The 27,487-nt window shown below is 44.6% G+C and overlaps 1 protein-coding gene across 6 annotated transcripts in view; it reads left to right on the top strand.

The window, feature by feature from the left end:
* The window catches only part of SMARCD3 (SWI/SNF related BAF chromatin remodeling complex subunit D3), a 277,819-nt gene that overhangs the window by 105,114 nt on the left and 145,218 nt on the right, over positions 1-27,487 (top strand). For 4 of the 6 annotated variants that reach the window (XM_075062050.1, XM_075062051.1, XM_075062052.1 and 1 more), the window contains 2 exons: positions 7,165-7,382; positions 11,817-11,859. In XM_075062050.1, the coding sequence (XP_074918151.1) occupies positions 7,174-7,382; positions 11,817-11,859 (252 nt within the window). In that variant the 5' untranslated portion in view covers positions 7,165-7,173. The remainder of the gene's footprint in view (positions 1-7,164; positions 7,383-11,816; positions 11,860-27,487) is intronic. The other 2 variants (XM_075062053.1, XM_075062049.1) reach the window with 1 other exon arrangement.

The raw sequence follows: 27,487 nt of genomic DNA, 5'->3' as shown, positions 1-27,487 counted from the left end.
GCGCAGGATCGATGTGCGCGGCTCGCCATGTTGATTCCGGAACTCCGTTGGTTTTGGTGGAGTTCCGGAATCGATGTAAGCGCGCTCAGGGATCGATATATCGCGTCTAGATGAGACGCGATATATCGATCCCCGAGCAATCGATTGGAACGCGCCGATACGGCGCGTCGTATAGACGTGGCCTAAGGTGCCACAAGGACTCCTCATTGTTTTTGCTGATACAGACTAACCCGGCTACCACTCTGAAACCGGTGTTCTGCCAATATTTTAAAAGGGCAAGTAGGATTGTGGGGAAATAATGGAAAAGCAGATACACGATTCAATCAATAAAGACTGAAGGATGGGAACAAAATTGATGTCAATCAACCTGATATTATGGAAAATAAGTCTTGTAAAAAAAACCCAGTTTCATCTTATGTTGAGATTATAAATTTGTCTGATAAAGTTAAGTGTGGAGATGACATACACTTGGCTTCTGTAAGATGTTTAACTTAGTACCTCAAGCCATTCTGATTAAAATATTTGCATGATACAAAATTAATAAAACACACATTAACTAGAAAGACCTAGCTAACATATAGCTCTCAAAAAGTAATCATGAATAAGGAATTGTCTTCAAATGGGGGTGTTTGTAGTGGGGTTCTGCAGGAATCATTGCTGGTTCTGCTACTGTTCAACATTTTCATCAATGATCTGGAAGTAAATATAAAATCAGTGCTGATAAAGACTGTGTTTCTCTGAAAGACATGCTGTAGTTCAAACTGAAATTATTTTGGGTAAGTTCTTTGGCCTGTGTCATTCAGGAGGTCAGACTAGATTAGAGTAGTCAGTAGTTGGACTGTGGGCCAAGTCTGGACTGCCAGACGCTTTTGAATGGACCCCGAAATCTTTTTATTTACTTACTGTTATCGTTATTGTTATTTTTTACTATTTTCTCTGAAGTCTGGACCTTGACTATACTTTGACCAAGAAATTTGGACCTTGACAAAAAACAAATGACTACCCCGTCTGGCCTTGGAATCTATGAATTTATGAAAAAGGGGTATTGAAAAATTGGAGGGGGTTCAGAAAAGAGAGAGACAAATTATTTGAGGGCTGGAGAAAATGCCTTTCAGTGAGAGCCTTAAGGCACTCAATCTGTTTATCAAGAAGAATATTGAGAGGTGACTTGATTACAGAGTATAAGTACCTTTATGGGGTGAGAAGACTGAGCACTAAAAGACTCTGTAATCGAGCAGAAAAAGGCCTAACAGGACCCAGGGCTGGAAGCTGAAGCCAGACAAATTCAAATTAGAAATACGATACACATTTTTCACAGTGAGGGTGATTAACCACTGGAACACACTACCAAGGAAGGTGGTATATCTCCATCTTTTGAGGTCTTAAAGTACAGACTGAAAGTCTCTCTGAAGAGATGATTTAGTCAAACACAAGTTACTGGTGTTAATAAAGAGGTAACTGGGTGAAATTTAATGGTCTGTGACATACAAGAGGTCAGACCAGATGATTTACAATTTACGGTCCTTTCTGGCCGTAAATTGTATGAATCTGTGAATGAAATTGAGAAGTAGAGTTGGCGTTGGGCCCTCCAATTATAGGGACATGGGCTATGTTGATAGATCTGTTGTAATTCTCAGCAAAGCAGTAGTTCAACAACATTGCTGTTTAATCTGACATTTTTTGTAATTAAGCCACAGTGAGGTGCATGGAGCTCTTATGTTTGTTGTCTTCCTTAGCTGACAGAATGTTAATTGATTGCCATTTTGTTGTACTGATTTTATTTGTAACTATAAGAGTTATTATTTAGGTATTTGAATGGTTGTATCACCTAGAAGCCTCCATTAAAGATTTGGGGTCCCATTGTGTTAGGCACTGTACACCCTTATGTCACAAAAAAAGATGATCACTGCCTCAAAAAGCTTATGGTCTAGGTATCGGCTTACAATCCTAGAAAAAGTGTTTGTGCATGAAAGATTTTAGCTTGTGCTGCCCAATATGCAGTGATGGGTGGAGTCTGTAGCAAATGCCACAGCTGTGGAATCCTGGAATACTTGGTCCCTGATTATAGGGCACGGGATAGTGCAGGGAACTGAAGTACTAGAATGCTTGCTGGAAATAAGTGAAGTGAGATATTCTAAGGAGTAGGAATTGAAGCATTGAAATTTCTATTTGGTAACTCTGTCATAGACATTAGAGAAGGCAGTGTCTATTAGGTCACTTTTATAGTTGTCCTGGAAGGAGAGGAGAGGAGAGGATGTGAAGGATTATTTACAGCCATTTTTCCTATACTTGTTCCAGTTCAATTTTAAATATTGCTGTCAATTGGGCTTTCACCACTTCCTTGGGAGACTATTTCACTACAGATATATCTTACCAAAAGGCAGGGTTTTTTAATATACAGTCTTAATTTCCTCCTATTACTCTGAGTGATACCACTACATATCACCCTAGTAGTTGTTCACACCTGTCAGCTATTAGTAGCTGCCATCATGTCTTGCCAGCACCTTGGATGCTGTTGCCCAGTCACTCTGTATTGTGCTCTTTTACACTCTCCAGACACTTGGTCATTTTGGTTCTTTTTAAAACTTCTCATTTGTCAATCTCTTTACTTTATTGTAACCCGTCTGCCCGTCTGAGTTGGCAACAACAAGGGCTGGGTTCAGTATCTAGAGGTTCCGTTTCAATAATGCAGTGCAAAACTGGCTTGAGCCCCCACCCAGTGACCTACGACAATTACATACCACCCCCTGGGCGCTTCTAGGAGGCAGTACTTCCCCTCTCGCAAGCACGGAGTCTGAGTGTTGCAAAATCCTTTTAATAAAGGAGGGAAACAATGTGGCAGTATGTTGGTGAAACACCACAAACAGGATTCATAACAGAAACCATGAGCACAAGAACCACTCCCAAGCTAGTTTGTCAGTGTCCTTTTCCCCTCAGGGTCTTAAGTCCAACCACCCAGAAGATCACCCCAATATCCCAAAAGTCCAGTGCCCCAAGAGTCTCTTGAGTCCAGCAACCCAAAAATCCCACCCCCCAAAAGTCCAAAAACCCAAAAGTCTCTGTCTCAAAACTTTATCTGCAGAGTTCTACACCCCTCCCCCAGCTGGGTGGAAATAGTAGCGGGGGGGAAAAAGGGGCACACAGGATGTTAAGGGGCACCTTACATGGTCCAAGGCCGACTGCCCCACCTCTCCAGGGGGTTCTGCTGCAGCTGACACCATGAACTGCTCCGCTTCACTCCACTCACCATCCCGCAAACTGCGCTGCTCAGGTCCGCTCACCGTCCCATGGGCAGCTCCAACCATCTCACAAACTGCTCTGCTCTGCCAGCTGCTTAGCAATATATCTTCAGGCTCCCCCAGTAGTCAACATAGCACTCAGTGATCTCAGCTCCCAGCAACCTTATCTCTTTAGTGATTTCAGCTTGTAGTGCATTCTGCTTCTTGGAGGGGAGCCCCAGTGCTGGAGCACCACTGGCCCAAAGTGAATTCAGCACAGCAGCCTGTAACTAGACCCTTAATAGAATCAAAATTAGTTCTGTTATTCAACAGTGAAGAGAGGAGAAGGTGGTGTAATTAGTGTTTCAGGGCCTCAAAAGGAGCCTGTATCATCAAGTACAAACACCTATCCCCAGCTTCTCTCAATTCACTGCATTTTGGAACCCATGTCCCTTGTCTAGCGAGTGCTACTTAGTTGATGGTGAGTCCCTCTGTCATAAAACAGTTCCACTGGCCTTGATTCACATAATCAGGGTAACAACACTTTATTCTTCTTACCCCAATAACAGAGAAACTGGAGATCCCACAGCAGCCAAAGTGACCATTTGGGCGGCTGTGGGCTTATGCTAGGCAGGGTGGGTGTGCCTATGCAAACAAGATGAGCCCCTGAAGTTCTTTTCCACACTCACCATAATTCACCACCAGATGTCAGGGTAGAGCTCATCCTGACTCTGCTTACATTATTGAAGAGCCCAGAGTTGAGGGCTGCATTCCAGGTGGAGTTCCCCTGGAGCAGGGAGGCATGGTACCTCTCTTTTGGGCTCCAGGAGGACTCCACTTGGAATACAGTACTCAGCCTTGGGCTCTTCATATGCAATCTAAAACTGAACTAGCTTTTTTACAGCCATATTGCATTGTAAACTGCCATCTAACTTGCTGGACTATTTCAGGCATTGCTGCTCTCCTCATTTCTTTCTCCTGTTGCCTGTCAGCATTTCAGATTAGTTTTCTGCAGCTGCACAGATTCAGCCTGAGTCTCTTTTTGTCATTTCAGCCTTTTAGGTACTCTGTTGTTGAAGTTCTTGTAATAGGACTCTTGTGTCTGTGGTAAGAATGCAAAGAGAAGCACAATCCGAATTAAAGCCAGGAGACGTGCAGTATTGTGCCGTCTTTCATCTGTACTATATGACAAGAGGAAACTGCTTGAGAAAAGAGGAGGAGGAGAGACACTGAGTAGGTGAGAGGATTGAACTGGAAGGGAGGCGAGTGAGAAACAAAGGACAGGACAAGCTGTAAAATAGAAGAAAGGAGAGATTGGAAAGGATGAAGGAGAGAGACAGCACCTCATGGCAGGACAGTGCGGAGCATGCTGCTGCTGCCACCTGTCTGGAGGGGCCTCCAGCACTGACATGTGCTCAGCTCTGCACAAGACACAGTACAGACAGGCCTTTCCCCCAGGAGCACAGAGAAGACCAGATGCCCCGGGGCACCCCGAGGAGGGTGTTAGATTAGGTGTTGCCTCCTTGTTGTCCTCTCCTCTCCTCTCTGATAATATTGGGTTGAGAAGGCATTTTACCTAGGTGGTTTGTGGGGCTTTTGAAGGTATTGCAATGGGGAGAAGGGTGGGGCCTCATGTACTGGGATTAGGAGTTTGTTCCACATCTAAGGTCAGCATAGAAAAAGGTGCAGAGGTGGGGATGGGAGAAGGAAAGTAATTAGGCAAAGCAGGGGGTGGACAAAGTGTGTGAGGGGGCATAAGAATTTAAATGGAAGATGTCAGCCAGGATGGAACTAACCATTTTTCCTGCTTTTCCTCTGTCCCGGGGACTGTTTGTTTGGTGCCCTCACTGTTTTAATGCCCAACAAGAAGAAGGGGAGCCAACAGAAAGTTCAGAGAAGTAGGATATAGGCCAGTAACTAGGTTGGCCCACTCAGCTTTGCAGTTCTGGCCATAATTTGTCCTTTCCAGACACAGATAGCTGGGCCCACAATCTTGTCTCTTCTGGCCAGGAAGTTTCCAAGGGGATGGACATGGGGCAGCAGAGCTGGGGTGACTGACAGACAACAACAGGGCCCACAGTAAATTGCTGGAAGGCAGCCACAGTTTATGGATTGACAGGCAACAGGAGATTCTAAATACAAGATTTATTGTGAAGTATTTTTAAGCCATTTCCTTTTGCTGACTGCTGAGTTTGGGGAGTTGGGAGTGTGGTGGAGGAGAGAGACATAGTTTCCAAAGAGTTGTCATAACAGTGTTTGCAGCTCAGCCAATGGTATAAGCTGGGACAGGTGAAGAAGTTCTCAGCTCTATACAAAGCCTTCTCTTTTACTGGTTTACTGCTCTCTCCCTCTCCTTTACCCAGCTGCAGCTCCCACAGTCAGTGTCCCATACCAGCCCTATCATCTGCACTCACTAGCCATCAGGGTTGGCTCTAGGCACCAGTGTCCCAAGCAAGTGCTTGGGGAGGCACTTCTCAAGGGGCAGCATTCTGGCCCTTTGGGGCGGCACCTTTGCTTTGGCGGTGGCACTCCAGCTTTTTTGTTTTGTTTTTGTTTTTGCTTGGGGCTGCAAAAAACCAAGAGCTGGCCCTGCTAGCCATGCCGACTCTGTCTTCTGAGCTGGTCTCTGCTCTATCTCCCTCCCATTAACAGTGCAAGCAAAGGTTGTCTGTGCCTCTGCCCCTAAGCCCTCCTATAATTTTCTGTTACTATCCACACCTCCTCCACCTTTACTCTAACATTCTGCCATCTCTGTAATGCAACCAGCCCCTTTGAATCTAAGGAACAGCTATTTTCTAAGGCTTATGAGAAGCAGGGAGCCTGGTGAGGTTTGGTGTTGGTGGGTGGGGTAGTATAGTATGCTGGCTAGCTAATCTGGAGGCGTGGACTAAGATGCTGGCTTTGCTGGTGTTCACCTGGACTTTTATGTTAAAACATTTGCCCACTACCTGTGGCTGGAGCAGGTGCTTTGTTAGTTGATCTATACATCACTTGCACATCGGACTCAGCAGCCATCAGAGAGCTCATTGGTGTATACACCATGCTTTGTCAAGAGTAATCATGCCATTGAAATAATAAATAAGGGTAACAGTTCGATGTGTCCAAGAGTTGGGCTTTGATTTTTAAAATGAGATTCATCTTGGTGGTTGATTCCATGGAGGGCTATAAGCTCTTTAGGGCTAGGACTGACTTTATGCTGTGTCTTGTACAGCACTGATCTCATGGTCTGATCCAAAGCCACTGAAGTCAATGGAGATGTCAGGAGATTTTAGCATTCTTAAGGAAATGTTATCAAGCTCTCGTGTTCCCTTGTTATCGGGGAATGCCTGATCAAAGAGATGACTCTTTTCTTCTCACTTTATTCTGATCCCTGGTGATAGTGTATCCTGAAGTGGAAGGCCTTTATGGAGAACTCTCTGCCCCAAGGCTTTAAAGTTTCACCTTTGACTGCCAGCTATAATGTCCCTGTTGATCACAGTAGCCCAATCAGCATAAAGTGAAGATCACTGGTGTGATATGGTGTCATCCTCAGTTTTGATTAGCATGTAGACCACAGCCTGTTGGCCCAGATGTAGCTTCTACATGACCTTCACGGTCAACCCAAGAGAGAATGCTGCAGTAATTTGGCCTGGATCTGTCAACCATCCACTCAACATCTAATTTTATCAAACAAAACTACTCACCCACCCGCTCAGTGTCTTGCTGACCCCAACCTTTTTCCTTACTACCCTCCAACCTACTCTTATCAGGTTCCTCTAATGACCAGGGAGTGCCAGGCCTGACTCCATCACTTTGTCTTGTTGCACTGGTGCTTATTAGAATGGTCAAAGCTTGGAAACTTAGTGGTCTCTACCTTGGAGCTAGTTGCTGCCTTCATTCCAACCCCTTTGTTGCTGCAGTAACTGTGACCAAACAGACATTTATTTCTGTTTTACTTCCTCTCTAGCGCCCTGGGATGCCATCAGGTGCTCGAATGCCCCATCAGGGGGCTCCAATGGGTCCCCCAGGCTCACCATATGTTGGAAGCCCCTCAGTGCGCCCTGGAATGCCCCAAACAGTGATGGAACCAACACGAAAACGCACAGCACCTCAGCAGGTACAGCAACAGCAGGTGCAACAGCAGGTGCAACAGCAGCAGCAAGTAACTCAGACCCGAACCCGGAGGTGAGTGCGCTGAAAGAGAAGAACCAGCCTCCTTTGCAATTGTATGACAGTCTTAAACATGTAGGCAACAAATCAATGGATTTATAGGAAAGGCTACCTTTTAGTCAAAGGTATTTTTAGTAAAGTCAGGGACAGGTCACGGGCAGCAAATAAAAATTCAAGGCCAGTGACCTGTCTATGAATTTTACTAAAAATACTTGTGAGTAAAACTTGGAGGGGGGGCTGCCCAGGGGCCCTGTGGGTGCTGGGGGAGGGCAGCCCAGGTGCTGGGGAGGCATGGGCGGCAGTGCGCGGCCTGGGACCCCCAGTGGTGCTGGGGGGTGGGAGGTTGGTGGGGCCAGTAGGCTCCCTACTTGGCTCTGCGCCTCCCCTTCCACAGCAGCAGCAGCAGAATTTGGGTGTGGGAGGAGACAGGGGGATGGGGCACGGGACAAGGGTGAGGCAGGCTCTGGGCGGCACTTACATGGGGCTCCCCAGAAGTGGCAACATCCCCCCCCATTCAGCTGCTAGGCAGAGGCGTGGCCAGGCAGCTCTGCGCGCTGCCTCAGTCTGCAGGCACTGCCCCCGCAGTTCCCATTGGCCGTGGTTCCCGGTCAATGAGAGCTGTGAAGCCAGCGCCCTGGACGGAGGCAGGCACGCAGAGCTGCCTGGCCATGCCTCCACCTAGCAGCTGGGTGAGGGGATGTTGCTGCTTCCGGAGAGCCCCCCAGGTAAGTGCCGCCCAGAGCCCACCTCACCCCATCCTATGCCCCAACCCTTTGCCCCTTCCCACACCCAAACTCTGCTGCTGCGGGGGGGGGGTGGGGGGTGTGTGGCTCGAGACTGCCCCAGCAGCAGCCAGTGTGTCTGGCTCAGGGGCTGCCTGAGCTGTTCCTGAGCCGGGTGTACTGGCCGCTGCAGAAGTCATGGGGATCACAGAAAGTCACAGAATCCATGACTTCCGTGACCTCTTTGACAAACTTGCAGCCTTATTTATAGGTTATACGCTACTTGGAGCAGAGACTGTGACAATGCAAAATTCACTGAATAGTTTTTCATTTGTGAATTATCTCTTAACAGACCTTGATTTCTATTAATTTTCTTGTTATTTGGTATTATTAGAATGTTTGGTGCATGTTTCAGGCTATCGGGCCTAATTGTATTCAATCTATAGAGTGTTTGCTAACTACGTAGTTTGACTTTGTCTTCAACTCTTTGTTGTTTGTGGTGTATGATTGGTCACTTATTTTTCATAATAATATTTCTGCTCCTTGATTGGTTAACTGAGTATTTTATAAACAGGAGCTGGTAAATCAGAGATTTTAGCTTGGTGGTGTGAATACTCATACCATGAGCACTAGTACAAAATGCATTTGCATAAGTATTGAGTTTTTCATTGTCTACAAACATTCACTGGTGAAATTCACTAATGAAATTTACAGAAAGTAACTAACTAGAGTTGGAGGGGGGCATTTTTGATGTGTATGTACTTTTTCTGGCAGAATTTGCCCATCTTTAATCTCGTACAACACCCTGTGCACTGTTGGCAATTAAATAATAGTTATAATTGCTGTTTAAAAAGCAGAAATGGTTGGAACTCATCAGATCCTGAATTTGCAGAGTATGAGCCAATCCGTCAAGCCTAGATTTATGGCCGATAAATGCTTGAGGCACATTCACCTGCAGAAATTGCACATCTGTCGTGCAAACATTATGGGTACTTGCAGGCTTAGGCAGTGTAATAGTGGTGTCAGTACCTCTGGTTGCATGTAATACCTACTTCTTTAGGTTCAGTGCGCTGAGAGCTCCTGTGAGTCTGGGGTATTTGCAGTGGAGCATCTCGCGAGCTTTAAGAATGTGTCCTGAGAACGTCCATGTGTCTGGGATGCACCCTAGAAGGGGCCCTAGCAGCAAGAATGTTAGTGGATTAAGAGTGAGTGCAGTTCCCAAGGATTGTCACATGGGAATTAGTCTGTTTCATGGCCCCACTGCAGAAGAGAACACCTTCTGATCCTCACATTTTCTTGCAGTTTGAAACTCTGTTGTAGTGAGTGAGCTCTGCTCACCTGAAGCCTTCCAGGAGGCACCAAAAGGCTCCCTATGTTTGCTCGATCATATCTCCTCTCCATGGAGTTTATTGTATTCTTTACCCTGGTTTTCTTCCCCTCTCCTGTCCCCTTCTCAGGCCCCATCTACACGACGCGTGAAAATCGATTTTAGATATGCAATTTCAGCTACGAGAATAGCGTAGCTGAAATCGAATATCTAAAATCGAGTTACTCACCCGTCTTCACCGCGCGGGATCGATGTGCGTGGCTCGCCATGTCGAATCCGGAACTCCGTTTGTTTTGGTGGAGTTCCGGAATCGATGTAAGCGCGCTCTGGGTTCGATATATCCCCGTCTAGACGAGATGCGATATATCGAACCCAGAGCTTTCGATTTTAACGCGCCGAAATGGCGCGTCGTATAGACGTGGCCTCAGAAGTTCATCTGCTTTGCCCGCACTAACTCCCCTACCATCTCTGGCAGGCTTAGGGGAGGGGTAAATATCCTTGCCATGGGAGGCTCAGTGTAGGCAGAAGGGGGATGAATTCCCTTCCCTCTATCAGACTCTGGGGGAATGGATGTGGTGTAACTCTCCTTCAGTTTTACTGAGTGCTCCAGGTGCACACTCCCATTTCCTTTAGGCTCTGGCTCACCCAGTCACTGTTTCTGTCCTGCAGTTATTGTGGCATCATCTCCTTAATTGTGATTTCTGGGGTGTTATTTTTCCTTCTCCCGCTGTTCCCTCAGTCTGGTGAGAGTCACTAGCCCCTCCCTCCATGGCCAGGCCAGAGATACTAGCTCCACCCTTGCCCCTCCCCTGACCCCTGCCCTCTCCCCCTAGGTCAGGTCAGGTCCTAGCCCCTCCCCCATAAACTGCCATGGAATGTTTTGGCTCCAGCGTTCCTCACTTCCTACAGGGCCCACTGTCCCAAGAGGGCATCCTGCCCATGTGGCCAGCAGATGGATGTGTAAATACCCTGGGCCAAATCCAGAGCTTGGCCTGAGGGAGGGTCAGTTTACATTCCTACCCCCCCAAACAGTGCCTTGGGTCTGGCCCCAAGAAGAGCAGAGAAACTGGTGTCCCAGGCCCCACTCAGGAGGAAGGTGCACATCGCTAGTGAGTGTGGGAAGGGGATGCACCACTCCTGGAAAAAGGTAAAAACATTGGTCCTGGGGAGACAGAAACTAAAGGGGCCTCTCAGGAGAAATGGGAATGAGGGAGAAGGGGCAGGAGCAGCCCCAGGGCCTGGTGGGGTGGGGAGGGATTCCTTCATCCTCATTCGCCTCCCAGAGATGGACTGATTGATCCCCTGCTCCAGGGATGGAGGTGTCACTCCCCTGAGCGGTTGGGGGGGAGGGGGCAAGTTTCTCCTCTCTCTGAACTGCTAGGGCTGCGAGGAAACAGCTTGATGGGCACCAACAGTGTGTGCAGTTTAAAGTCAAAATCCAGGGACACTGCCTTTGCCTGATTCCTATTTCATCAGCGTGCCTTATGCACACACACACACAGGTGCCTCATACAGAGAAGTGTGTGTGGGTGTGTACACACACACACACACACATACGTATGCTTGGAACGGAGATGCATAATATATGTATGTGCACATATTGATATACGCATGCGCGCACACAGAGATATACATTTCCACACGCTTGTGTAAATCACATGTGTACCTATGCATACCATGTGTATACAGTCACACGTGCGTGCACACACACACACACACACCCTCCTATGGGCATGCATGGACACACATTAGCATATCTGAACAATCAACAGACATATGCACTATCAAGTATGCACATATGTATATACACACAAATGTATGTGTATGTATAAATATCTACATTTGGCTGCACACATTCCTGTACCCCAATATAACGCTGTCCTCGGGAGCCAAAAACTCTTACCGCATTATAGGTGAAACCATGTTATATCGAACTTGCTTTGATCCGCCAGAGTGCGCAGCCCTGCCCCCCCGGAGCACTGCTTCACCGTATTATATCAGAATTCGTGTTATATCGAGTCGCGTTATATCGGGATAGAGGTGTATATGCTCTCGCACAGACTCTCACATTCATAATGTATTCATAGATCTCTGTCTCACTCACTCACTTTCTCACACACACTGCTGCCCCATACTATAGAGGGCCCTGTGATCACAGAACTTGAAGACCTTTTTCCCAAGATCTGTGACAGAAAGCCCTGATTTTTTCTTAGTTACCCCCACCCCTCAAAGCAGCTGAGAGAGGGGGTCTTAAGTACTTGGTATGGGTGAGACCCTTTTGCCAATACATACACAGCTGTGCACCAGCATGTGGAGATGTCAGGATAATTTAGCAGGTGGCCTCGTTACTCCTAGATCTATCACCATGGTAACGTGTTTTTTTCTTTAAAAAATGTACAGTGCCAAGAGGAGGAAGATGGCTGACAAAATTCTCCCTCAGAGGGTGAGTCACTTTCATTTCCTATTCACTTCACAGTCCGCTCAGCACCTTTGTTTATTCAGATGGATTTTAACAAATACTTTCACTTTTTATTTAAAGATATCTAATTAAAAAGTAAGTAGCCTGCTGGGTAAAAGTCTAGAGAGTGAGGCCAGTGCTGGGGCTGGGAGTGTGGAGCAGAGCTCGGCCTGTGTCCTCCTTGTGCAAAGGGTTAGCCTTGCTGACACTGCTGCATGCAAGGAGGGCCACGGGGCTGGGCTGCAAAGGACACAATTAGGCACTTGTGCCCTCTGGATTTTGAAAGGGTTTTAAATCAACGTTTCTGTGGATAGCCAAAAGCAGGTTCAGAGTTCAACACTTGCCTGCAGGAGATGGGCTCCTCCTTACATTACAGTGACCGAGCAGTTCATTCAGCTCCTCATTTTCAACTGTTTTCTCTTGTAAGTAAATTGGCTTAATCAATGTCTACAACAGGGCTAAAAGGGTCTAGATTGTCCAGAGAATTAACTCGTGTGGCCCTCTACATCTGTCTGACTACTTCCCCACTGCTTAAACTCTCTAACTTTCTTTTGCAAGCCCTTGAACTCCTCCTCTGTGCTGGCATCGTCTTACTTTTAAGCTGGCATGCAAACCCCATAACAAGTGCCCTGACCTGAATTGCCGCCACCTTCCCTTGGAGCAAAACCCTCACATCACCTCAGTCCTGATTGTCCTCCCAATACCCTCCTGTTCACCCCTTCCCCAACTACCATCTGTTCCCAAAAGACAAACTGTAGCCTTCATGACAAGCAACTTTATATCAATCACTTGATACTAGCCTGTCTTCCACTGCCATTCCTCACTCCAGATGCCAACGCCCCTTTCATAGGCACTCAGAACCCTTCCACAACTCATCAGTCAGCCTCCCTTCCCTTTGCTAGCATTTATTCCCAGCTTGCAATCTCTTCCTTATCCCTCATAAGTACATGGGCCCAACCATTCCAACACATTAATTCTCTCTTGGCCCCTGTGAGATGCAGGTGTCTTGTCCCACAACTGTGAACCCTTTCTCTGCAGCCTCCTTCTCTGAAAGACCCCGGCCTAATCTTCTAGTCCTTAGAACATACCCAGTTTCCAGATGTTGCTCTTTTAGGAATTGGGTTGCAATTAAACCCAGGAACTTCATGATACTCACATTATCCTAATTTTTTTCATTTTAGAGCTGTATCTCTGCTCCACAGGGAGCCTGTCCTTTCCCAGAATGGGAGCTCAGGCTCTATATTTTTTCAGTGTTATGTCTCTTTCGCACACTGGTCCGTGTGAGACCCACCCATCTTAGAGTGATAGATCATAAAGCCAGAAGGGACCATTGTAGTCATCTAGTCCTGGCCATAGACTTTTCCTGAATTAATTCCCATTTGAACTACAACAGATCTTTTAGAAAAAACATCCAACCTTGATTTAAAAATGTCCAGTGAGAGAAAATCCACCACACCACATAGTAAATTGTTCCAGTGGTTAATTACCCTCACTGTTAAAAACTTCTAGTCAGAATTTTTGTAGCTTCAGTTTCCAGCGTTTGGCTCTTGTTATACCTTTGTCTGCTAAACTGAAGAGCCTTTTGTTATCAAATGTCTGTTTCCTATGTAGTTACCTGTAGACTGTGATCAAGTCACCCCTTCACCTTCTCTTCGATAAATTAAACAGACTGAGCTGCTTGAATCTTTCACTGTAAGGCAGGTTTTCCAATCCTTTCATCATTTAATGGCTCTTCTCTGAATCCACTCCAATTTATCAACATCTTCCTGGACCACAGAACTGGACACGGTATTCTAGAAGCAATTGCACCACTGCCAAATACAAGATCTTTGAGAGAGACCCTTCTACCTTATGTGGTGAGAATGGAAGTTAGTCCCATGTTTGTTAAAGGCTGCAGTTTTCCCCCTTCCCAAAACAAAAGCGCATAGCTTCCGCAAATGGAACTGACTCAACTGGCAGCAAAAGACATGTCTTTATTCAATTACTGGTAACTCAGTGATGTTTAAGGCCTTTTCTACACTAGGGAATTTTGCCCAAAAGCTGCACTGGTGGTAGCACAAAAGGGAGCCTTTGTGTATATAAAGTGTGGCTTTTACTGTTTTTAATCACTGCCAGCTAAATCACTGATATAGTGATAAAAGCCCTGAAAGTTGCCAGAGTCTTATCTATAGTAGGTTTTCCACTGGTGCAGTTGAGCTGGTGAGAGCACCAACGGGTGTAATCTCAAACTAACTGTGTAATTTTATCTTTTCCAGACTTCCTCTCTCCTCCTCCCTATAACTCCATTCTGTGGTGAATAGGATAAATGTCACCTTTTCCATTAACTGCAAAATCTCTAGCTTTGGTCATTGGGAGCATGCACAATTCATGCTTCCAAGTCTCATGAGAGCTTTCTAGCCAATCAATAGCTGGATATAGACCCCCCCACACCACACTCCCCCATGTGACCTATAGTATGTGATAAATATTTTTCAGTCATTCCTTTTTGTTGCCTTTCTCATAATGCTTCCTGGAGGTTGAAGGAAAGTCTCAAAACAAATTGTACTCCCTCTTAAAAATTTGTTTTCTGAGTAAGGAGTAGGGAAAAGTAGTGAGAATGAGTGGTTTCCTCAGTGTAGGCTGCTGGTTCCAGCAGTGGCCTTGACAGAGAGGCTGGAGAATGGGCAAACAGATCACACCCACCTGGACACACACATGCTCTGATTAAGCCTGCACTGCAGCCAGTCAGTGCTGGAACTTAGTGCTGCTCTTTGCTGAGAGCCAGCACATCTGCTACCATTGTTAGCTGCTTGAGTTGTGCTTAATTTTGCATATATTTAATTGTACACAGCCAGCTCAGCCTTGTGTGATACACAGGCAGACATGTTGCAGAATTACAAGGCTGAGAGTTTAATGGGTTATATTCACCAACATTAACTTCAAATCTGTTCCTTCCTCTTCCCCCACTCTTTCCCTCACATCACCTCCACCTCATGGTCTTTTTCAAACCTTATACCCACCTCACTTGCTCCCATGCCCTCCTTCTCTTCTCCCGTTCTCTCTGAATGCCAGTTCCATCTCAAAAAAGATCACAGCCATCCCTCACCGCTTCATCCTCTGTTCCCTGTGGTCTCTTGGCTCTCAAGACCTGGATCCCCCATCTGACAACAGACTCTGTAGCCTCTCTCTCTTATGGTGGCCACTTCTCTCCAAGCCCCTTCTGTTCCAAGGAACGTGGTGGGTGTCATGCTCCCCTCCTCTGCCTCCAGCCCTTCATACCTTCTCCCCTGAGCAGCGCTCAGCTGTCTTCTCCCCTTCCCCGCCCACCCAGCTCCTCCCACATCCACCTTCTTCTCTGACTCTAATTCCTGTCTCTCCACCTTCCTGTCATCACAGTTTGCCACATCCATCCATGTTGACTTCATATTCCATATTGACAACCTATCAGATACATTAGGCATCTGTCTCCTCTCCTTTACCTTGACTTGCTCACCATAATCACCACTCACTTGACTTGCTCTTCACCAAACACAACCTTCTGATCTCTTTATCACCGAGTTCATCCTCTACAACCACTGGCTCATCTCTTTCAATATCATTATCTCCTCACTCCTTCTGAGACTTCTAGTCCCATCAGTGTCAATGATTTTTCTCCTTCCCTTGCTCTCCTGACTTCAATCCATGATCCCCTCCAGTTTGCACTAGCCACCACTCTTGGTTTGGTTGCCTCACTCATACGCCGCAAGGTCTGTCCTGGCAACCCGTGTCCCTGGCTCTTCCCCATCATCTACTTCCTCTGCTCCTGCTGCCATATTACTGAGTTTCTCTGATGGAAGTCCTATGGATTATGCTGACTTCCTCTGCTACAAAATTGTTCTCTCCTCCTTTAGATCTTCTATCTTCCTGACCAAACTTTCCTTCTCCATACTGATGGACTGTCCCACTCTCAATCTTCTTTCCACTTTTGACTCCCTCCTAAAGCCCTTCTTCTCCTTGGTGTCCATGCAGAATCTTGCGAATTTCTGCAAAGAAAAAATGAACAAAACCTCAGTCTATTTAGTTTAACTGAGAGAAGGTTAAGACTTGACTTTATCACCATCTATAAATTCTCAATGAGGAGAAGGTTTTTGATAGTAGAGTGCTCTCTGATCCAAGGGACAAAAACAGAATGAGAGCCACTGGCTGGAAGCTAAAGCTAGACAGATTCAGACTAAAAATAAGACATACATTTTAATATCAGTGAGAACTACCATGAAAAAATTGACCTATGGATAAGGTGGATTCTCAGTTATTTGGAACCTGAAAATCATACCTGGGCATCTCTTTCTGACAGACGCACTCTAGCTCAACTGGAAGTGATGGACTGGATAAAGGAATCACGGGATGAGATTATCAGGCCTGTGTTATGCAGGAGGTCAGGCGAAATAATCATAATGGTTCTTACAGGCCCTTCTGAATCTGTGAAGCCCAATGTGACCTCTTCCCTCCCCAGCACACTCTCTCCTTCCTCCTCTTGCCTGTCACAGACTCTAAGACTATTTCCCTGCTCTCCTCCTCTAACCCCTCCACCTGCCTCAGTAACCCCCATTCCCTCCATTTTTGGGCTTTTCTCATCCTGCCCTCACCTCCCACTTCGTTTAGGTTCCTCTCCTCAAAGTACAAATATCGTAGAACATCAGAGTTATGACCACCTTGGGAATGGTGACTATGTTCATAACTCTGAACAAAATGTTATAGGTTGTTCTTTCAAAAGTTTACAACGGAACATTGACTTAATACAGCTTTGAAACTTTACTATGCAGAAGAAAATTGCTGCTTTTAACCATCGTAATTTAAATGAAACAACCACAGAAACAGTTTCCTTACCTTGTCAAATCTTTTTTTTTAAACATTCCGTTTATGTTTAACACAGTACTGTATTTGCTTTTTTTTTTCTCTGCTGCTTGCCTGATTGTGAACTTCTGTTTCCAAATGAGTTGCACGGTTGACTGATCAGTTTGTATCTCTGATGTTTATAACTCTGAGGTTCTACTGTATGCATTGATCTCGCTAAAGTCTCTGACTTCTTTCTGATCAAATTTCATACTCATCCTTCTTGACCAATCAGCTACTTTGACAATACAGTCAATCCTCTTCTTCTCAGAATCATGTCATCCCCTGGCTTTCATGACTGTTCTCTCATGGTTCTCCTCCTGCCTTTCAGATCACTCCTTCAATGTCTTGTTGAGTAGGTCCTCTTCCTCATCTCTCCCTCTTTTGATGGGCATTCCTTAGGGCTCTGTCCGGGCTCTCTTTTTCTCCGTGTACATCATCTTTTTGGGGGAGCCTTTCCATAAGCATAACTTTTAACTACCATCTCCAATTACATCATCAAAACTCATCTCTTCTGTAATGCCTGTAGCAACTGCAAACTGACAACAAGCTGTGATCACTGCTATTGATTCCCTCAGAATTGTGCTTATCCTGTCATATTTGTTACCCCCTCTGCCCCAGCCCACTTGTCACTTCCTTGTCTTACTAAGCCTTGTCTTTTAGGCTAAAAGCTGTTTGGGGCAGAGACTGTCATTTATTATGTATTTCTAGAACCCCACCTGGTTTCTACTGAGTAAAGTAGTAGTAGTAGTAATAATTAATAATAAATACGGATATTTATCGGAGGGCACAATGGTGGCAGCACAAGAGACTTATTTTACTTATTAGCTGTGCTAAAGCAATCGTTCTGATAAGATGTTTGAGCCCAGTAAGCCAGAGGAGCCACTGGATAAGGCCAGATGATCTCAGACAAGTACGTCTACAATCTGTGTTCATTAGGAAGCAGGTGTATCTCATTTCTATTCCCTTGTCCAGTCAGTGTGAAAAACTGATTTCTGTTGAGCCTCTGGAAGTGCTGCAGCTATCGTGCTTATTCACATCTTGCCAGACTTTATCACTTCTGCTGGATTCCAAGGTAGTCCCATTGTTGCTAGTGTCACAGCGCGCTCTCACTTCTGTTGCTGGTTTTGTGGTGGCTTAAGGAACCTTGTTGCTACTACTGCTTTAACACGTTTCTCCAACCCTTCTCGTACTGCATAGTCTACAGCTGGGGCTGACATTCTCAGACCCTGTCTCTCTCCATGATGAGTCAGTAATATGAGTCAGAGGCCTCACAGTGAATCAGTGCCAAAGTCAGGCCAGGAATCTTGACTTCCCACACTGAGCACATTGCTTCTCAGAGACAAGCAGATTGAGAAATAATTCACATTCAGAGTGGGGGCCTTCCTTGGAGCTGACTGTATTCTATGGTTGATGAGTTTTAACTTGGTCAAGGCCCTGGACTCCCAAGTGAGTCATGGATATGTACTACAGAGATGGCTTGGCTCATTGGTGCTGTGCTGTCAGTGAAGAAACGTGCTTAATTGAAAAGGACCAACAGGATCGCCCTCATTAGTCCTTCTGTCAAGAACTACTAATGATTAATGATCTAGTACTCTTCCTGTGGTCTTGCTTTATAGACCTATGATCTAGAGTCTGCTTTTACTTAGTTATCATAAACATAAACAAAATCATAAACAGGGTAGATTTTTTTAGCTGGTACTAAGATTCTGGGTAAAGTGTTGCTGAGATTTGCCCATGTTAGGACGAATTACTCATGGCTGATTGATTACTCTGACTGAGTGGTGGACTCTTGTATAACTCCTGCAACCAATATCACATTGCCTTTCACAAGGTCAAGGCTAGTATGAATGGCATTGATCAGTGATCATGAGTGCCCACCATTAATTGCATTTACCATGTTTATGGGACTTTCTATTTGGGACATTTCTGGGATGTGTCAAGCACAGAGCCCTCTTTGAAGTAGTGTCGATTACACATGCCTACTCCCTTGCTTATTAGAATATAGGAACGAAGGGTATCTAAGGAGCATTGAACCCAAGATTCCATTTGATCACTGCAGTGATATCTGAAGAAGTGAGGTTTTTTTACCCACAAAGCTTATGCCCAAATAAATCTGTTAGTCTTTAAGGTGCCACCAGACTCCTTGTTGTTTTTGTGGATACAGACTAACATGGCTACCCCGATACTTGCAGTAGTATTGTGTATACTGACCTATATGCAATTTGCTGGTTTCAGTCAGTTCAATGGCTGACAAGAAGTTGGACTTCAAGTGCTGTGCCTCTTGTAATGCAAAAATTTTGGCCTTTTGAATAATATGTGCACTGTCTCAAATGTCTAAGATAGGTTCATTTGCTCACAAGTGGTAGGTGTGAACCAGCTTCCTATTCAGGCTTGCTAGAATTGGGGGTCTTGGCTCTGTCTGTTCCTTTTAGAAGAGACATTAAAAATCAACTAATCTTATTCTGAGGAACACGCTGAATGTGTGCCCAGTAGATCCTCAATGTCCTCAGTGCAGAAACTCAAGAGTAAATAAAAGAATGAAACCAATATTTGTTTGGTTCTGAATTACTCTCAGAAGTTTGAGGTCAGTTGACCCATTGAGTTCAAGCCCTCCGGCATCTCTAGAGAAGAAGCAGAGGGGAAGGGATCTGATTCCACTTTCTTTCCTTCCTCTCACTCTGAGGAAGACTGGCGTCACAAATCCTGTAGTGAGTTGATGCCAAGAGTCTCCCTAGATATGAGGAATCTTGATGGCTGGGAAGTTTTTTTTCGGCACCAAACTCTTCAGACTTAATGAATGTTGAGGCTCTGGAGTGTAGTTTTAGCATTAGTGAGACAGCTGGGTATGCTTTAGCACCAGATCATATGAAAGCTTTAAGTGGGTCAGAATTCTTGCTAGGGAAAAGCTAGCTTTCCTCCATGTTTTCTTTCCTTCCTCTGCTGTGTCTAAACAGCCTTCATGTATTTATTCCTCCTGAGTCTTCTGCACCAAGAGAGTTAAACTAGGATACAAACTCCCAGATTGGTGATCCCACAGTGGTGGCCCCATTGCCATCAGGGATCTATCTAGGTACTTGTATAGCTCCCATTACCATAGCATCTGCACCATGATACCAGATGCAGTGTGAGGCTCTTTCTGAGAGGTCTCTGATCTGGAACAATCCATGAGCATCTGGCTTTCAGGTAGCAGTTTTCTCCAGCCCTATTGGGTAGCTGAATGCCTCCCTGTGCTTTTGTTGCTTGTACACCATGGTAATGTTGACCATGGTGACAACCACCATCACAGTGTCACAAAGGAATAAGACACCTAGGACTTATCAGCCTCTTGGGCCTAACCTCTGTGATACTAGCCCCTGTGCCCTCTGAGAAGGAGCCTTCGTAGTCTGCATCTTTCCCATCTTCAGATGAAGAATAACTGAATTCAGAGGAGACTGATGAGTCAAATAAAGATGATTACATAGTGGCATCCACATAATCTTTGCCTTTTGACCATTTTAAGAACTTCTAGGTCCTGATCTGCAGAATTACAGAGGCTTTTGAGAATGACATCTTCACGACTTGCTCCAGGGATAAGGTGGGCCATATCAGTCAACAAAATGGTCTCTCTGAGCCAGCAGAGGATTTCTGGCTTACTCCAGTAATTGTGCAGATGTTGCCAAGATTTACCAAGTTCCATCACAGCTCCAGAAGCATTGTGGTAGCTGCAGTCACAGAAGGAGCCTTGTAGAGCTTTAAAATAGGTACTCCAGACAAGATATGAGGAAGAAGGAAATCCTTGGCTGCAAGGCATACTCTTAGATTACCATTCAGATATGGATAGCTAGTTATCAACTGTCTTGCCTGGTATGGGTTCTGTCCCTTGAACATCATAGCATCTTTGCTTGAACACCTTCCAGAGCAGTTCATGAAGGAAACCAAGGTTATTTGAGAGTGTGCAAGAGTTAAATCACTCAGTGAGTGGTGGATATGACTTCTCATTCACAGTGGGGTGTGTTCACTTTGAGAAAGAATGTCTGGCTGAAGAGCTCCAGGTTACTACTTAACGTCCAGTCTAATGTCGAAGATCTTCCAGTGGAAGGATTGAATCTTTTTAGTTCAAAAATTGATAATACTTTGAAAAAGCTCAGTTTTTGGGTTTCTCTCAACCAGCCTTCCAGCAAAGAATATCTTCATTGTGTTATTGAAGGGAGTCTGGTTAGAATCATACAGAACCTCAGTAATGATGCTTCCAGAGATCACTTCAGAGAAATCTTTCTCAAAGAGATGAAGAAGACATCACAAATAGATGCCTGCTCCCTCCGCCCCCTTATTGATAGTGTTACTACTTCAACACTGACACAATAATTAAGTTTTGAGGTTTATTTTTTACGAGATGCTGGAGAATCTTATTGTGACATCTGTGGTAAGCCTTTTAACTTCTCAATCCCAGTCCATGTATCCAGTCCATCTTTTAGCTTATTTTCTGGCCTGAAGGAGAATAACTTCAGTCACACAGAAAAGGTGCACCATCCAATTATACTTAAGACTGAGAGTTTGTCACAGAAGTCATGGATTCAGTAATTTTCTGGGACCTCCGTGACTTCTACAGCAGCTGGGCTGGGGGCCACCTGAGCAGCTCAGGCAGACCCTGGGTCAGCCGCACTGGGTGATGCTAGGGCAGTCTTGGTCCACCACGCCCCTCTCCCCCAGCAGCAGCAGGAGTTTGGGTATGGGAGGGAGCTCAGAGCCGGGGGTTGGGGTGTGGGAGGGGTGAGGGCTCTGGGCCGTGCTTACCTCAGGGAGGCTCCCGGAAGTGGTGACGTGTCCCTGGGCTCCTAGGTGGAGGTGAAGCCAGAGGACTCTGCGTGCTGCCTCTGCCTGCAGGCACTGCCCTCGCAGCTCCCATTGGCTGTGGTTCCTTGCCAATGGGAGCTGCGAAGCCAGTGCTTGAAGCGGAGGCATTGCACAAAGCTGCCTAACCATTCCTCTACCTAGAAGCTGAGGAAGAGGGGATGTCACTGCTTCCAGGGAGGTGCGGTGCCAGGTAGGGAGCCTTCCAGTCCTGCCAACAACCCCTACCCCCAGCACCAGCAGAATTCCCAGCCCACCCCCCCTAGCAACCTTGGCACCCCTGAGCTGCCTCTTCCTCCCTCCTTCCCAGCACCTGCGGTACCTCTGGGCTGCCCCCTCCCCATGATTTAGTCAGGGGTATATGGTACATGTCATGGACAGGTCATGGGCCGTGTATTTTTGTTTACTGCCCATGACCTGTCCATGACTTTTACTAAAAATGCCCAAGACTAAAACATAGCTTTAATTATACTCCATGCTACTTCCCAAATCTCCCTCATAAGAGAGGACTGAGAGATGAAGTGGTCTCCCTTCTCCAAAGTAGAACTGTTTAAATGATGTCACGGAAAAGGGTTTTATTCCCAATGTTTCCTCGTTACAAAAAGCTAAAGGTGTCCTTCATTCCATTCAAAGTTTAAGAAAACAGAACAAATACATCTCAAGGTTCACATTTCTGTATAGTGACCTTAACTTCCGCTAGCATGGGGATGGGTGCGGAATAAAGATCTGCACACTCTTTGTAATTCCTTCTTGTGGTTGCCACAGGACTTGTCCAGCTCTCTTGACTTTGAGCAGGGGCTTGGACTAGATACCTCCTGAGGTCCCTTCCAACCCTGAGATTCTAGGATTCTTTGACTTAAAGGATCCTCATTCCTTATATCTGTCTGACACATAAGAAGCAGCCCTGGTTATGTGTGTTCAGATAATTTCCAGAACTAAGTTATTTCATTTGTCCTTCCTATAATTTCACCTGAACTGCTCCGTAATAACAATAATAATATAATTAAATTAGGGCTGTTGATTAATCACAGTTAACTCATATGATTAACTCAAAAAAATTAACTGTGATTAAAAAAATTAATTGCAATTAATTGCCCTGTTAAACAATAGAATACCAATTGAAATTTATTAAATATTTTTGGATGTTTCTACATTTTCAAATATATTGATTTCTACTACAGCACGGAATACAAAGTGTACAGTGCTCACTTTATATTTTTTATTAAAAATATTTGCCCTGTAAAAATGGTTAACAAAGGAAATAGTATTTTTCAGTTCACCTCATACAAGTACTGTAGATTTTTATTTTCTTTTGTCACATTGTTTTGTTTTTGAGTGCAGTTATTTAAAACTTTAGAGCAGAGGCGCTCAAACTGTGGTCCGTGATCTCCATTCAGGGGGTCCACAGATAGTTCCCTCTAACGTGCAGCCTGGGCGGCTGCACACATGAGAATGAAGCGCTACCCACCTAATTAGTGGAGCTGTACAGGCCTGGCTCCACTAATTAGGTGCCTGGACCCTGGAGAAGATGCACATGTAAAGTGAGGTGGTGGCCCTGGGGGAATAGGAGGTAGGTGGGAGGGGTCAGTGGGGCGAGAAGACGGGATGGGGGGATTTGGGACGTGCAGGGCTGTGGCGGCCAGAGAAAGAGGTGATTTCCTCAGCTCAAGGGCTGCAGCTACCAGGGAGAGATGGCCTTCCTTCCCAGCCTCAGCTCTGTGGCTTCTGTGGCGGGGGGAGAGACCCTCCCCTTTCTTCTCAGCCCCAGCTCAGGGGCTGCCGCGGTGGAGGAAAAAGGGAGAGACCTCCCCTCCTTCCCAGCCCCAGCTCAGGGGCTGCTGCTGCGTGGGAGAGAGGGCACATCCGTCACATTAGAAAGATAAGACTACTGATATTAAAATATGAGTTATGTGCTTTTGTTTGTAGACCAAAAAAGTTATCCAAAGCTTATCCAAAGTGCTTTACAATAGTTAGCTAACAGTACAAACAACATTTGGAAAGATCATTAAGTGGTCGGCTGAGACCCTCAGCAATTTTCAAGTGGTCCACGAAAAAAAGTTTGAGAACCACTTCTTTAAAGCCTACAAGTCTGCTGGTGGCATCTGACTCATGATGATGAAAATAAATATGTGTCGGTCCACTCTGATTTGGCTCATTATCGAGCAGAACCCATCATTAGCATGTACACATGTCTTCTGGAATGGTGGTTGAAGCATGAATGGACATATAAATTTTTAGCTTATCTGGCAAGTAATTATCTTGCGATGCCAACTACAACAGTGCCACGCGAACGCCTGTTCTCACTTTCAGGTGACATTGTAAACAAGACGCGGGCAGCATTATCTCCTGCAAATTGTAACCAGACTTGTTTGAATGAGCTGAAGTATGACTGAGTGGACTTGTAGGTTCTAAAGTTTTACATTGTTTTATTTTTGATTACAGTTATTTTTTGTACATAATTCTACATTTATAAGTTCAGCTTTCATTATAAAGAGGTTGCACTATAGTACTTGTATTAGGTGAACTGAAATATACTATTTCTTTTTTTTACAGTGCAAATATTTGTAATAAAAAATAAATATAAAGTGAGCACTGTACACTTTGTATTCTTCGTTGTAACTGAAATCAATATATTTGAAAATGTAGAAAACATCTAAAATATTTAAATAAATGGCATTCTATTATTGTTTAACAGTGCGATTAATCATGATTAATTTTTTTAGTTGCTTGCCAGCCCTAAATTAAATTTAACATCCTTGTAAAGGGGGAAATGCCAAGGAAACTGAACACAGTAGCATTTAATTTTAAAAAGGGGAACTACACAAAAATGAGGAAGCTAGTTAAATGGAAATTAAAAGGAACAGTCACTAGAGTGAAATGCCTGCCAGCTGCATGGAAACTATTTTAAAACACCATAATAGAGGCTCAAACTAAATATATACCCTCAACTGGGAAGGAGTGTGGGGGAAGGACAAAAAATGCCACATTTGTTTAACAAGAGAGTACAAGCAGTTGGAGGCAAAAAGGCATCCTTTAAAAAGTGGAAGTCAGAGCCTACTGAGGAAAATAGAAAGGAGTATAAGTTCTGGCAAGTCAAGTGTAAAAGTATAATTAGACAAAAGAATTTGAAGAGCAGCTAGCAGAAGACATAAAAAAAAATTTGCTGTTAGTTTTTGTAAGTACCTCAGAATCAGGAAACCTGCCAAACTGTCGGTAGGACCAGTGGATGGATGATCAAGATTTTCAAGGAGCGCTCAAGGAAGGCAATGCTGTTACAGAGAAGCTAAATGAATTCTTTGCATCGATCTTCACTGCAGAGGATGTGATGGAGATTCCCAGACCCAAGCCATTCTGTTTTGGTGACAGATCTGAGGAACTGTCCCAGATTGAGGGGTCAGTAGAGGAGGTTTTGGAACAAATTGATAAATTAAACAGTAACATGTCACAAGTACAAGATGGTATTCACTCGGGAGTTCTGAAGGAACCCAAATTTAAACCAGCAGAACTACTCACTCTGATGTGTAACTTATCACTTAAATCAGACTATGTACCAGGCTACTGGTAAATAGCTAAAGTGATGCTGCTTTTTAAAAAAGGCCCCAGAGACAATCCTGGCAATTACGTGACAGTAAGCCTAACTTCAGTACCAGGTAAATTGATTGAAACTATAGTAAAGAACAGAATTATCAGATGCATAGAAGAACACAGTTTGTTGGGGAAGACTCAGCACAACTTTTGTAAAGGGAAATCATGCCTCACCAATCTGTTAGAATTCTTTGAAGGGGTAACAAACACGTGGAGCAGGGTGATGGAGTAATAAACAGTGGAGTATCAAAATTTGCAGATGATACAAAATTACTCAAGGTAGTTAAGTCCAAAGCAGCCTGCAAAGAGTTACAAAAGGATCTCACAAAACTGGGCAACAAAATGGCAGATGAAATTCAGTGCTACTAAGTGCCAAGTAGTGGATATTGAAAAACATAATCCCAACTATATGTACAAAATTAGCTGTTACCACTCAAGAAAGAGATCTTGGAGTCATTGTGGACAGTTCTCTGAAAACATCCATTCAATGTGCAGCGGCAGTCAAAAAAAGCTAACAATGTTAGGAACCATTAGAAAAGGGATAGATAATAAGACAGAAAATATTATAACGCCACTATATAAATCCCTTGTATGTCCACACCTTGAACACTGCCTGCAGTTATAGTCACCCCCATCTCAAAAAAGTATAGAAAATGCAACAAACATGACTAGGGGTGTGGAACAGATTCCATACAAAGAGAGGTTAAAAAAGACTGGGACTGTTCATCTTGGAAAAGACATGATGTGGGGGGCAGGAATAGGATAGAGGTCTAGAAAATCATGACTTGTGGAGAAAGTGAACAGAGAAGTGTTATTTACCCCTTAACATAACACAAGAACCAGGGTCAGCCATTGAACTTAATAGGCAGCAGGTTTAAAACAAACATAAGGACTTCTTCAGAAAACACAGAGTAAATCTGAGGAACTCATTGCCAGGGGATGCTATGAAGATCACCAGTATAACTTGGTTCAAAAAAGAATTAGGTGCATTCATGGAGGATAGTCTATCAATGGCTATCAGCCAAGGTGTTCAGGGACTCAGCCCCATGCTTCAGGTGTCCCTAAACCTCCAATTGCCAGAAGCTGGCCGTGGATGACAGGGGATGGATCACTCAAACTTGACCTGTTCTCTTCATTCCAATAGTGGACAGTGCCAGATGCTTCAGAGGGAAGACAGGATACTGGGCTAGATGGGCCATTGGTCTGACCCAGTATGGCCATTCTTACGTTCAGGAGTCTTCCCAAAGTACCTAGCAGTAGCAGCCAGGAATATATGTTTAATCATTTCTTAATCATTATAAGGGTTCAGTGCTCAGAATGTATGACTAGCTAGCTGTTTAGTAAATCTGCTCTCTGTTCCAGTTGTTGAGTTCTATGATTTGCTGGAACAAGTTTATTTTTACACCACTGAGACTCTCCTTTCTAAAGGCTGTTCATGGCTCAGTCTGCAGATCCAGACAGATTTCAAGAACAATCAATCTGGTTAGATCTTTGTCTCATCAAATGATGAGCTATTACTTCAAATTTCTAGAGTTCAGGGAATTGTGTACCCAGGTCATTTCATTTACTAGATCTTGAGTAAAACCTCTACAAATTTGAGGCCTGTGCATCAAGCACCAACTTCTGAAAGAACTCATATGTGAATTTGCAGAACTATTAACTATGGGTTGTAACCTGTCCTTTAAATCAGCTTCTCTACCCAATGACTGGAAGATGCTAATGTAACAACAATATTTAAAAAGGTCTCTAGGTAGGTGATCCCGGCAATTACAACCCAGTAAGTCTAATGTCAGTATCGGGCAAATTAGTTGAAACAGTAGTAAAGAATAAAATTGTCAGACACAGAGAAGAACATATATTGTTGGGCAAACGTCAACATGGTTTCTGTAAAGGGAAATCGGGTCTTACTAATCTGTTAGAGTTCTTTGAAGGGGTCAACAAACCTGGACAAGGGGGATCCAGTGGACATAGTGTACTTAGATTTCCAGAAAGCCTTTGACAATGTCCCTCACCAAAGTCTCTTATGTAAATTAAGTTGTCATGGGATAAGAGGGAAGATCCTTTCATGGACTGAGAACTGGTTAAAAGACAGGGAACAAAGGGTAGGAATAAACGGTAAATTTTCAGAATGGAGAGGGATAACCAGTGGTGCTCCCCAAGAGTCAGTCCTAGGACCAATCCTATTCAACTTATTCATAAATGATCTGGAGAAAGGGGTAAACAGTGAGGTGGCAAAGTTTGCAGATGATACTAAAGTGCTCAAGCTAGTTAAGACCAAAGCAGACTGTGAAGAACTTCAAAAAAGATCTCACAAAACTAAGTGATTGGGCAACAAAATGGCAAA

The sequence above is a fragment of the Chelonoidis abingdonii genome, chromosome 2 (genome assembly GCF_003597395.2).
Source record: "Chelonoidis abingdonii isolate Lonesome George chromosome 2, CheloAbing_2.0, whole genome shotgun sequence".
NCBI classification, from domain to species: domain Eukaryota; kingdom Metazoa; phylum Chordata; order Testudines; family Testudinidae; genus Chelonoidis; species Chelonoidis abingdonii.
Note: the sequence above shows the minus strand (reverse complement) of the source record. Positions and strands in the feature narration are given on the sequence as shown.